The sequence below is a fragment of the Delphinus delphis genome, chromosome 3 (genome assembly GCF_949987515.2).
Source record: "Delphinus delphis chromosome 3, mDelDel1.2, whole genome shotgun sequence".
Taxonomy (NCBI): domain Eukaryota; kingdom Metazoa; phylum Chordata; class Mammalia; order Artiodactyla; family Delphinidae; genus Delphinus; species Delphinus delphis.
Window position 1 is genome coordinate 164,323,017 of NC_082685.1, and position 12,325 is coordinate 164,335,341.

At 42.9% G+C, this 12,325-nt stretch overlaps 1 protein-coding gene across 3 annotated transcripts in view; it reads right to left on the reverse strand.

Annotated features, from left to right (window-relative positions):
- MARCHF6 (membrane associated ring-CH-type finger 6) overlaps positions 1 to 8,867 on the reverse strand; it is a 76,530-nt gene extending 67,663 nt beyond the window's left edge. The window contains exon 1 of one of the 3 annotated variants that reach the window (XM_060009666.1): positions 8,651 to 8,867. In XM_060009666.1, coding sequence (XP_059865649.1) covers positions 8,651 to 8,669 — 19 coding nt within the window. In that variant the 5' untranslated portion in view covers positions 8,670 to 8,867. Of the gene's footprint in view, positions 391 to 7,789; positions 8,540 to 8,650 lie in introns of those variants that run through there. The other 2 variants (XM_060009667.1, XM_060009665.1) reach the window with 2 other exon arrangements.
- Positions 8,868 to 12,325: the final 3,458 nt, after the last annotated feature.

Sequence of the window (12,325 nt, forward strand, 5' to 3'; positions counted from 1 at the left end):
CTAATGTCATTTTCTGTTCCAGAATCCACATTACATTTATTTGTCACGTCTCCTTAGTCGTCTCTTGGCTCTGGCAGTGTCTCACACTTTCCTTGTTTTTGATGACTTTGATTTTTTTTTTAATTAATTTATTTTTTGTGTGCATTGCATCTTCGTTGCTGCACGAGGGCTTTCTCTAGTTGCGGTGAGCAGGGGTTACTCTTTGTTGTGGTGTGCAGGCTTCTCATTGCGGTGGTTTATCTTTGTTGCGGAGCACGGGCTCTAGGCACGCAGGCTTCAGTAGTTGTGGCTCGTGGGCTCAGTAGTTGTGGCACACGGGCATAGTTGCTCCGTGGTATATGGGATCCTTCCAGACCAGGGCTCGAACCCCTGTCCCCTGCATTGGCAGGCAGATTCTTAACCACTGCACCACCAGGGAAGTCCCAGAATTGGTTTGATGTTTTTGCTCATGATTAGAGTGGGGCTATGGGTTCTGGGGAGGAAAATCACATAGGTAAAGTGCCATTTCATCACAGAATATGAACGGTACATTATCAACATGATTTTTATGACTGTTAATGTTGACCTTGATTCACCTGGTTGCAGTAACAAAGGATTTTTAATAGCTGATTAACAAAAATTTTATAATTAGTAGCTACGATTACAGTAAACAAATATTAAAAATACATTATTAAGAAGTATTATTCAAAATATCTGTGGATAACCTATATAGCTAAAACCAGAAGTGTGGCTACATAAATTGTGGTACATTCACTACACAAATGTCTATAATCCCTTAAAAATAGCAAATATTAACAGTTATATGACAATATGGAAATCTGCATAATGTTAAGTAAACAAAGCAGGAATAAAAAAATGAATACACACTGTCCTTAGAACTAGGGAAAAAACCCAAAACAGCCTAAAAGAGAAAATACAAAAAATGATAGCCATTATATTGGTTAGATGAGAACATGCGTGATTTCCTTCCCGTTTTCCCAAAGTTTCTACTGTTTCATTGCTACTTTTACAATTACAAGAAAATTTTAACTGCTAAAATTCTGTGAAAAACACTTCCATTTTGACTGTGAAAGTATACCTATTTTTTTTACCATGGATTTGGTAATTAGGCCTTGAAAGCATACATTTAAATTCCAATTCTCCATATATCCCAATTCTCCATATATCCCAAAGCTTAGTTATTTCTTATCTCTCCAGATTACTGATCATTACAAAACTAACATTCACCTATACTATTGCTCCTGGAAGCCTGAAAACTACATCTGCCTCGTTGACTAGGCTTGAGTTACATGCTTTCAATGAGAAGCTCTTCTGTGGGATCATAAGATGGTGGGAAGGTGTAAAGCCATTTCCTACTTCTGGCTCTAAAAACAGCAGTGGCAGCTAACTGCAGGTACTGTGGACTCCTGCAGTAGTTAGAGTTCGTGGTGAGGATTTTGCCAGCAGTGGGCAAATGCAAATTCAGCAGCACAGGCAATAACTCCCAAGTTTTAGCAGGAGTGTGCCAAGTATCAATGTACTGAATATTTCCTCTCAGCTCCAAATTTATCCTTCAGTACCACCTGTTCACTGATAAGAGATTGGACTCTTTTAAAGAGTTTTTAAAAATAAATTTGTCGGTAGAGGGTGCTGAAGGGACCACACAGGAGGACTGGAGCCCTCCTTGCTCCCGCTGCCCTGTCAGTAGGTTTGCTTTAGTATCCAACTTCTCACAGCCCTACTGATAACAGCTCAACACACTCCAGGCCTTGAGCCCACAGTGGTACCCTAACTCTGTCTGCATGCCTACCCATCAACCTTGAGTCTCCTGCATCCACCCTGGAGGGTTGTTTCCTGCTCACCCAGAAACTGTGAACTAGCTCTGGCTTGGACAACTCCATACTTCTCCAATGAGGTCTGAACCACAGCTGTGAGGAGGGGCCCTCACCCCTCCCCAGTCTGTCCTTACTTGGACATTTTCCCTCAGGCCCACAGTACACTTTACAGTAGTCCTTACATCTTTATAATTATTCTCTAATCATAGGTTAACAATTCTTTCAACTTCCTCTAGTTAAGTTACTGTGTTTTCTGTCTCCTCACTGGATCCAAAGTGCCAAGGAAAAAGAAGATTCAAAGAAGAACCAAGTGGAAATTTTAGGTGAAAAATACAGAGAGTGTGGACTCACTCCTGGACTCAGGCTCAACAGCAGTGTTTGTCTCAAGAAAAAGCACTTGTATTACTCTTTGGAGTTACCAGCTGAACTAACTGCTTCCCCACCCCCACCCCCCACGAAACACCATTTTTACTATGGAAAAAAACAAAACAACAACAAAATGACAAACAACAGTTATTCAGACAGATTTGGGTATTCGGCAGGCATTGTGTCACAAAAGAATGAAGTGAGTCTAAGAACCAAGGAAAACACTGACAATATTTGCTGCCACTGACAAAAATAAAACTTTCAAGCAAATATTAGGATTTTAGAAAACCTACATCCACCACAATAAGAACGACAGCTTCTCCAATACCTAAAGCCTTTTTGAGATACGTGGTGACGTTAATGAATGTGACTTTTATGTTACACAGGAAAATGTGTCAAGATTTGGAAGATTTGCATAACTTGATCCAACAGCTACCAAATAATCAATACATGAGGTTACAAAGCCATGCATGAGTAAAAGACAATGGATTTTAAAAAACAGTTTTACTGAGGAATAACGGACATGCAATAAAATACGCTTACTTAGAGGTTATCACTTGATACGCTTGACACTGGTAAAACTGTCACCACAATCAAGATAATGAACATATCCATCACCACCAAAATTAACTCATGCCCCTTTGTAATCCACCTTCATCTCATCCTTTTCTCACCCATCTTGTTCCCTCCCAACTAACTGTTCTCCACAGCACATATAACCATCTCATCATGCCACATAATTTACTACATGTTTATTTTCTGTCCTCCCCTCCTCCTCTACCAAGCCAAAAACAAGAACGTAGGTTCTATGAAAGAAGGGAGTTTGTCTATTTTGTTACCAGCCTAGCCCAAGTGCATAAAATAGTGCCTAGCTAGTTAACAGGTGCTCAATAAACACTTGTCAAATAAGTGCATGTATGCTTGCCCGTAAGCATGCCAAAGCAGTGAAAGTTGATCTGTGGCAAGAAGAATGAAGCAGGCATTACTGGAAGCAGAGATGAAAGACCATGTGGTTCTAGAAAGACAGTAACTAGCTGTCTGGTTCTGACAACTTCCTATCCTTTTAACTCATTACTTCCAAATCTAAGTCACCTCAAGGTTTTACCATAATAGATATAGAACATGATCAACTATGATAAAGTTCAGCTTCATCCCTTCCCAATGAATATGACTCATAAAGCATAAAGAACAATTGTTTTGGCAGTCCATAAAAATAGGCTGCTAAGATTTTATACTACATTCTGCTAGTGTGAGCAGTAATTTAGAAAAATGAAAAACATCAGCTCTATATATCACTGGGCTGAAATGAGAGCACCCTACTATGGCAAAACGTTTAATATCTTAATGAGAGTTTCATACATCAATACTTGCAACATTTACTCCAATGTTGCAGTGCTTTTACTTTTAAAAAATGTATATCCTTGAGCAAAGAACAGATTTTTTTTTTAAACTGAAAAATATCAGTGCTTTGCAGGATCAGATTCCTAGTTGATAAAATGAGGAAGATCTAAGATCTCCTCAAGCTCTGAAGTTCAAATATTTGATGATAGAGAGCAGTTCACCTAACAGAACTTCTTTCAACATCGGAGTCAATCCTCTTACACCCTGCCCCTGCCTTACCAACTAAGTTTACATCATATTCTAAATGCTTTGTTGTCATTTCAACAACTTTTCATTTCATCTTCACTAGGAGTAGATTCTGTCTCAAGAAACCACTTTCTTTGCTCATCCATAAAAAGCAACTCCTCATCTGTTAAAATTTTATCATGAGATTACAGAATTCAGTCACATCTCCAGGCTCCACTTCTATTTTTCTTGCTATTTGTACCACATCTGCAGTTACTTCCTCCACTGAAGTCCTGAACCCCTCAAAATCATCCATGACAGTTGGAATCAACTTCCAAACCCCTATTAATGTTGCCATTTTTGCCTCTTCCTATGAATTACAAATGTTCTTTTTTAAATTTTATTTTTTTTTATTAAAGTATAGTTGATTTACAATGTTGTGTTAGAATCACAAATGTTCTTAATGGCATCTAGCATGATGAATCCTTTCCAGAATGTTTTCAATTTACTTTGTCCAGATCCATCAGAGGAATCATTATCTATGGCAGCTATGGCCTTATGAAATGCATTTCCTAAATAATAAGACTTGAAAGTTGAAATTACTTCTTGATCCATGGGCTACAGAATGGGTGTTGTGTTTGCAGGCATGAAAACAACACTCATCTTGTTGTACATCTCCATCACAGCTCTTGGGTGACAGGTACATTGTCAATAAGCAATAATATTTTGAAAGGAACCTTCTTTTTTTCTGAGCAGTAGGTCTCAACAGTGGGTTTAAGATATTCAGTAAACCATGTTGTAAACAGATGTGCTGTCATCTAGGCTTTGTTGTTCCATCTACTGAACACAGGCAGAGTAGATTAAAAATAATTCTTAAGTGCCCTAGGATTTTTGGAATGGTAAATGAGCAATGGCTTCAGCTTCAAGTCACTAGCTACATTAGCCCCAGCAAGAATCAGCCTGTCCTTTGAAGGTCTGAAGCCAGGCATTGACGTCTCCTCTCTAGCTCTGAAAGTCCTAGGTGGCATCTGCTTCAAATATAAGGCTGTTTCATCTACACCGAAAATCTGTTTTTCAGTGTGACCACCAAGAATTATCTCAGCTGGATCTTCTGGATAACTTGCTGCAGCTTCTACGTCAGTATTTGCTGCTTCACTTTGCACTTTGGTGTTATGGAGACAACTTCTTTCCTTAAACCTCATGAACCAAGCTCTGCTAGCTTTAAACTTTTCTTGTGCAGGTTCCTCAACTTTCTCAGCCTTCTCAGAACTGAAGAGAGTTAGAGCCTTGCTCTGGATTAGGCTTTGGCTTTAGGGACTGTTGTGGCTGGTTTGATCTTCTCTCCAGACAACTAAAACTTTCTCTATATAAGCAATATGGCTGTTTCTTATCATCCATGTGTTCACTGCAGGAACACTTTTAACTTTCCTCAAGAACTTTTCCCTTACATTCACAACTTGGCTAACTGGTGCAAGAGGCCTAGCTTTCAGCCTATCTCGGATTTCAACATGCTTTCCTCACTAATCTTACTTATCTCTAACTTTTGATTTAAAGTGAGAGACATGAGACTCTTCCTTTCACTTGAATACTTAGAGATCATTACAGTTATTAAATGGCCTAATTTAAATATTGTTGAGCCTCAGGGAATAGGGAGGCCCCAAGGAGAAAAAAAGAGACGGGAACAGAAGTTGGTAGGGCAGTGAGAATACACACATTTATCTATTAAGTTCACTGTCTTTGTGGGCACAGTTCATGGTGTCCCAAAACAATTACAACAGTAAATCACAGATCACCATAACAAATATAATAATAATGAAAAAATCTGAAATATTTAAAAGAATTACTAAGATGTGACACAGAGACATGAAGTGAGCAAATGCTTCAGGAAAAATGGCACCTACAGACTTACTCAATGCAGGGTTGCCACAAACTCTCAATTTGTAAAAACAAATTAATATCTGCAAAGCTCAATAAAATGAACACAATAAAACAAGGCATGGCTGTATTATGAGAATGGATTATAAAACTGTTGATTTTACAAAAATAAAACAATACACTGAACACTTTAGAGATCTTTAATACCTAGCAAACACAAAATATGAAGGGTCAAAATCCATCTGGCAAACAACCAATTTTCTAATAGAATTCAGTCTTGTTTACTACAAATATGAAACATTCTGAGCATTGTAACATCATATATGGTAACATCATATATGGTACCATTAGAGGAAAGCAACAGGCAATTTTTAAGAGATGGAAGAGCTTAACAATCTCTTTGCAGGTTGGTGTTTCAGATTTCTGTTTGCTCAGATTAACATATTAAAAAACAGATAAGTAAACAACATCAGTGTTTTTAACGAGTGATAAAATTTAAAGATTTTTAAAATTTTTATTTTCTTTATGTTTAGCCATATTTTCCAAGTCTCCTACCAAAAAAAAAAAGTTTCTTTTATAATCAAAAACCCAATTGCATTTTTTAATTTAAGAAATAACCTGTAATAACTCATTTAGCAAACAGAAGTTTCCAAGCTTTTCGGTGTCTTCACTTTGTCATTTTATCCTGAAATCTTCTGTAATCCTCCCTTTCCTTCCAGCATTTTTTCAAGTTAAATTTACATTAACTTTGAAAATTTCAGAAGACTTCCAATTTGGAATTTTGCAAAATTAGGCATTAGCAGTATTAAAATTCACTTTCATTTCATGACTAACAGTGTCATAAAACAAATGCAAAGTAAAGCTTTTTCAAATTATGTAGATGATTCATCTTATAAAGGGAGTGACAAAAATACAGTCATCTCAACACTGGACACTGGGTATCCACTTATAAATTTAACCACGGAGTCTGACAGATCTGAGTTGGAATCTTGCCTCTGACATCTGTTACCTGTATGACCTTGGGCAAGTTATTTAATCATACTAACCCTCAGTTTCCTCATGTGTAAAAAGGGAATGGTGCCTACCTAACAGTCTTAGGAGAGTTAAATGAGATGTGTATAAAATGTTTAGTGAAGTACATGCCGTCCATCAAGTCCTCAGTAAATGTCAGTTATTTCAATAGAGAACAGTGTTCAAGTCAGTAAATAAATATCATTTGTACCTCACCCTGACTGAGGGGGTGGGCAGTGCACTAGAAGCACTCAGAAAATATTTCTTTCATGATTCCAGCTTTGCGATTCTGCAATTCATGAATCTCCACTATCATACCATAAGTGTATGCAATTACTAAGTGCCTAAGCTCAAAGAATGGGAACTTAATAAAACATGCCAGTATGTATCAATTGATAAATCAATAAACACATGCGTTACTAGACTGAGTCATTAAAATTTGAATCCAAAAGGATGTATGGATGTAGATGGAAATTTACACACTAGGACCACCTGTCAAAAGAAAGTAATTCCTAACCTCCTCAGCAGTTTCACTTTACTATTTTTTCCAAAGGAGTCTCCTGTGGTGATTACCTTTCACTCACAGCACATAATAAAAACAACTGAGCCATAATGAAAGGAAAACTGTGTAATCAGGATACCTAGGTTCAAATCTTTCTCTTACTAGGGTGTGAAACTTGGACAAACTATTAAAATAACTAAACTAACTTCCACACCTATAAAAGATAATAATACCTTCCTACTCCATAGGGATCTTAGATCAAATGTGAAGGCATGTAACTATGCTTTGTAAACTGTCAAGTATAACATGCAAATATCATTACAGTTGAGGTTCTTCCTATCCAAAGAAAGACTTCTTTAAAAAAAAATGATAAATTGATCCCCTCCACGCATCACATATACAGACATCAAACTTTTCATCACCCATTACTGCACACCACGATAGTCCCCAACGATCTTCATCTAAAATCATCAAAATCACAACCTGTAAGGTTGCAAGACGCTTATCATATCCCCACATAATAAACCCAAAGCATAAATGTATCTTCACCGATAACCGCAACAACAGGAAAGCGATTAGGAACTTCCTCTATAGACTCACGAAATTATTCGATAAACTCCAAAAAGATAAAACTGCTTAAAAACAACCCAACTACCTTCGCGGGATCAGCAAATGCGTTTCAATAGTCACAGATGTTCAGTCATGTCTTCACTTCTGTATTCAGTTCACAAGAGTCAGCTTGTTCCAGAACAGCCACATCCAAAACACACGCACTCACAAAGCAAAACAGACACACAAAACTCTGCTTATTGGTGCCAGAGACTAAGCACAAAATAAACTACACCGAAACAAAGAGCCTTCCTGCTTCGAATAACCCCGGTGGCCCTGCCTCTGCCTCGCTTAGTAAACAAACAACTAGGGGCCACGCAAGCAGAGGGCAAGGTTTTTAAATACGGAGTCAGTTCACTCCACCAGGCCGTCACCTGGCGGGGTATTTTTCGCTAAGTTTCAGTCAACAAAGAAGTTTTATCGTGAAAGGGTCGGGCCCAGAGAGCGAGGGGCAAAGCGACATAAAGAAAGACAAAACCGAGTGGGGAAGGGCGTGGAAAACGCCCCCAGACTTCGTGCAGCGACCACGGCGCCGTCCCCCCCCCCCACCCGGGACTGGTGGGACAGAGGGGGCGGGGAGCCACGCCGGCCGCGGCCACCGCAGCCCGACGCCCCCGGCCCGGGTAGGGGTCCTGGGCTCCGCGCGCGCGCGCGCGGGCGAGAAACGGCCGGGGGCGCCAAGGGGTCACCTCCTGCTCCCTGCCGCCCCTCGAGCCCGCCGCTCGGCGGGCAAACGGCCCGGGCGCCTCATCCCGCCCGCCGGGTCGCGCCGCCGTCCCCACGCGCCCGCCCCAAGCCGAGGCGCCCCCGCCGCTCCGCCCGCCGCCTGCCTCGAGCGCCGCGGACCGGGCGCGGGCCCGGCCCGAACCCGGTCGCCAGAGCAAGGGCGCGGGCGCCGCCGACTTACCTTCCTCGGCGGTGTCCATCTTGTCTGGGGCGGCGAGGGGGGGCGGCGGTGACGCAGCCGCCAAGCTCCCGCGGCGGAGGCCGGAGCCTTCCGGCCGGGGCGGGGGGAAGGGAGGAGGGAGCGGAGCCGGGCCCGGGCAGGTGCGTTGCTCAGGTGCGAAAGAGGAAGCTAGAGGAAGGAGAGAGGGGGACAGGGAGAGGGAGAAAGGCTGACAGAAAGCGGGCGAGGGAGGGGAGGGGGAGGGGCGGGGAGGGCGGAGGGGAGAGGCCTGGGCGGGGCGCGGAGGCGGAAGGGGCGGGGCGCGTCAACGACAGGTGCCGTCACTTCCGTCGGCGGCTGCGGCGGCCGTGGCTCCTTGGCTCGGTGTGTGGCGGCCGTGGGGACGTTGCGGCGCCCCTCGCGGGCAGCGGGTGGCAACTCTCGTGGGTGGCGGGCCGCACGGGCTTTGTCCCGCGGGCTGCGCGGGGCAATGGGGCTGAAACCTTAGAAGGAGCTGAGTTCTAATGACCCCGAGGGAGGCAACAAAGAAGGCGCAGAGCTGAGGGAGGAGAACAGCGGGAGCGAGCGCCTGACGGCGAGGTGGCGAGCCCAGCGCCGGCCGGGCACGGTGCAGACAAAAGTGGGTCTCAGAGCTGAAGAGTTAGTTACCTGGGCGCCTGTGAAAATACAAGTTCGGCGTCCCCCTCCCTCCCGCCCCGAGATTCTGGTGCCGCGTGTTTGGAGTCGGCCCAGGGATACGCATTTTTGTTCCCCACGCGGGCACTTCTGATGCACGTTTTGAGGAAGTACTGAAATATCACTGAAATTAAAAAGGCAAGCTCTAACTCTACCACACTCCCTCCCGGGGAAACTTCTTCATTTGACTGGAAGGACTGCTTCAATAACCTGCTTAGGCTGGAGGCTGCAACACTCTCCTCTAAGGGAAATCGGTTCAGATACAGACAGGGCTTGATAACACTGCGTGTCGGACGCTTATCTGGCCAGAGCTAAATTGCTTCGGACTGAGCTCTGCTTCCATCAGTACAGCACCTTTCCTCACTGTAATCCCTGGCTTTTTGTCTAAATGAAGAACTATGTAGAAAATAACAAGTTAGAAAGGTCACCACTTTTAGAATCGCCTGAGTAGAACTAATGGTGTCTCTAATCCCAAGGAAATCTATTTTAAAGAATATGCAGATGACTTGCATATAGATTAGATACATGATACATTCAGGAATGCTAGCAGTCTCTTTTCCATCTGTGTGAGTGAAGGAGTTGGGAAGACGCCCTCCCCCAAGCCTCATCAACCAGAATGAGACTTAGAATAAAAATAACGAAGTGGAATCCTGTAGAGAGAGCAGCCCTTGAGGACTGATGTCACTGATTTGACCAGTGTCACTCATGTTACCCGAGGTAGGAGAGAATTCAAAGTCTTGACACAATAACGGAGGCCCGGGCTTCCCTCGTGGCGCAGTGTTTGAGAATCTGCCTGCCAATGCAGGGGACACGGGTTCGAGCCTTGGTCTGGGAAGATTTCACATGCCGCAGAGCAACTAGGCCCCGTGAGCCATAACTACTGAGCCTGCACGTCTGGACCCTGTGCTCCGCAACAAGAGAGGCCGCGATAGTGAGAGGCCCGCGCACCGCGATGAAGCGTGGCCCCTGCTTGCCGCAACTGGAGAAAGCCCTCACACAGAAATGAAGACCCAACACAGCCAAAATTAAAAAATAATAAAAAATAAATAAATAACCTGAGTTGCCAAAAGTCAGGTTAAGATAGTAAAAAAAAAACAAAAATGGAGGCCCGCTGATTCCAAGGGCTGACCTTGAGAACTGAGCATATTTAAGCTTTTTCTTAAATATGTTTAGACTATATTATCTCCCAAGGAATGGAATCTGAAGGAGGCTCATACCCCAGTCCCCACCCCTCCCGCCCAACAGGACAGAGCACTCACATCCCCTGTAAGGCCTGTGGCAGACCACTCAACTCAGACTGGGGTCACAGTTCAGGACCACCAGACCCAGCCTCAGGGGTTGTACAGCAAAAGCAGGAAGGATTCTGAGAGGTAGACTTCGAGATTTACTGAATGAAGTGCTGATGGTCTTTCCGGGCAGGTATGTGAACCTCCAGGCAGTAGACCTGGGTTAGGATTGGAGGGATGTGGGTGTATGCGGTGTGAGTGGAGGGCTCCCTCCTTTTGTCTTTCTGTGTCTTCCTTTGTGATGCTCAAAGGAAGGTTACTTCTAGAGTTGAGAATTGCCCCAACCTTTTTCATTTTTCATTTTTCATTTGGAGGTTAAACCTAAGAGTAATCAACCAATATGTGTTGAGTCCCTACTATGTGCCGGGCATTGGTCCTCACAACAAACCCTTTGAGATACATAAGGCAGTCAGACCTCTCTTGGTTACCAACTAAGCTAGTAGACAAAAGGGAGGGATGGATTGTCGACATGAACAAACTGTGACAAGGGTAGTGGTCCAGTGGGCCCCAGGAATTGCTGGAACCAGAGTCCCCTCTCTGCCCCCATCCCTCTGCTCTGCTTCTCTCTGCACATCAGCTTCTTCTTGTTCCACCAGCTTCCTCCACATGGCTGGGGACAAGGCCCCTGTTAGCTCTCAAGGTCATATCTTCAGCCTCACCATCAGACAGGCTGAAGGCAATGATCTCTGGTCTCAACAATTCCTGGGGAAGGACAGTTCATTGGTCCAGCTAAGTGCCCATCCCTGAACCAAATGATGAGGGTCTCTAAGAACATAACGTGTACACCGCCATTGAACTACATTACTGAAGTGCAGAAAGAACATTTCCCACAAAAAAAGGGAAGACAAAACAATAGATATGCATTATAATTAGAATTCTCTTTGTTTTCAAACAAGGACACCAAGATTATATAGAAATATTTTTATTTGCCACACTTTTATCCAAGGAAACCAGTTAGAATTCATACAGAATTTCAACCTGAGAAAAAGTCATTTTGATCAAAAGAGACACTTAAAGGTATAGCATACATGTGGTTCCAGCCTCTGTGTGTGTGTGTGTGTGTATGTGTGTATGTGTGTGTGTGTGTGTGCACTGTGCCATGAGGATACTATAGCTTAGTAATTCTGGATTTCCATATAACAATCAAAGGAGCAACAGGGGATGTGTGGGAAGACAACAGTATAATTTTTTGAGCACTAACTCAAACTAACAATAACAGTAATTAACCTAACTCCCTATTATGTCCAATGAACTTTAATAGCAATCTTGCAAAGCAAATATTGTAGCCATTTCACAGATGAAGAATCTGAGACAGCTAATAAGTAACTTGCTTTTGGCCATACGTAGAAGAGGAACCAAAATTAAAGCACAGGTCTGTCTTCATCTTCAGACCTATAATTGTTAAACCTCACCTGTTTGCCATTTGTAGCCACACTCTTCACACTGCCACTAAACTCTCAACTTTTTACCATGAGCCCATGTTTAGATAGAAGCCCAAGGCTTTGCAACAGTTGCACAGAAGTTGCACAGAATTGCTGCTGACCAAGTATACGTATGATAATTAAGTAAAGTGCCTTACTATAAGCTTAACATTAACGTCTATAAATAATTGAAGGCAGTTTATGGCATTATCTTAACATTAAACTCTTTCCTTCCTTCCTATCTTCCTTTCCCTCTCATCCCATCTTCCCTTCCCTTCCATTTTTCTATTCCA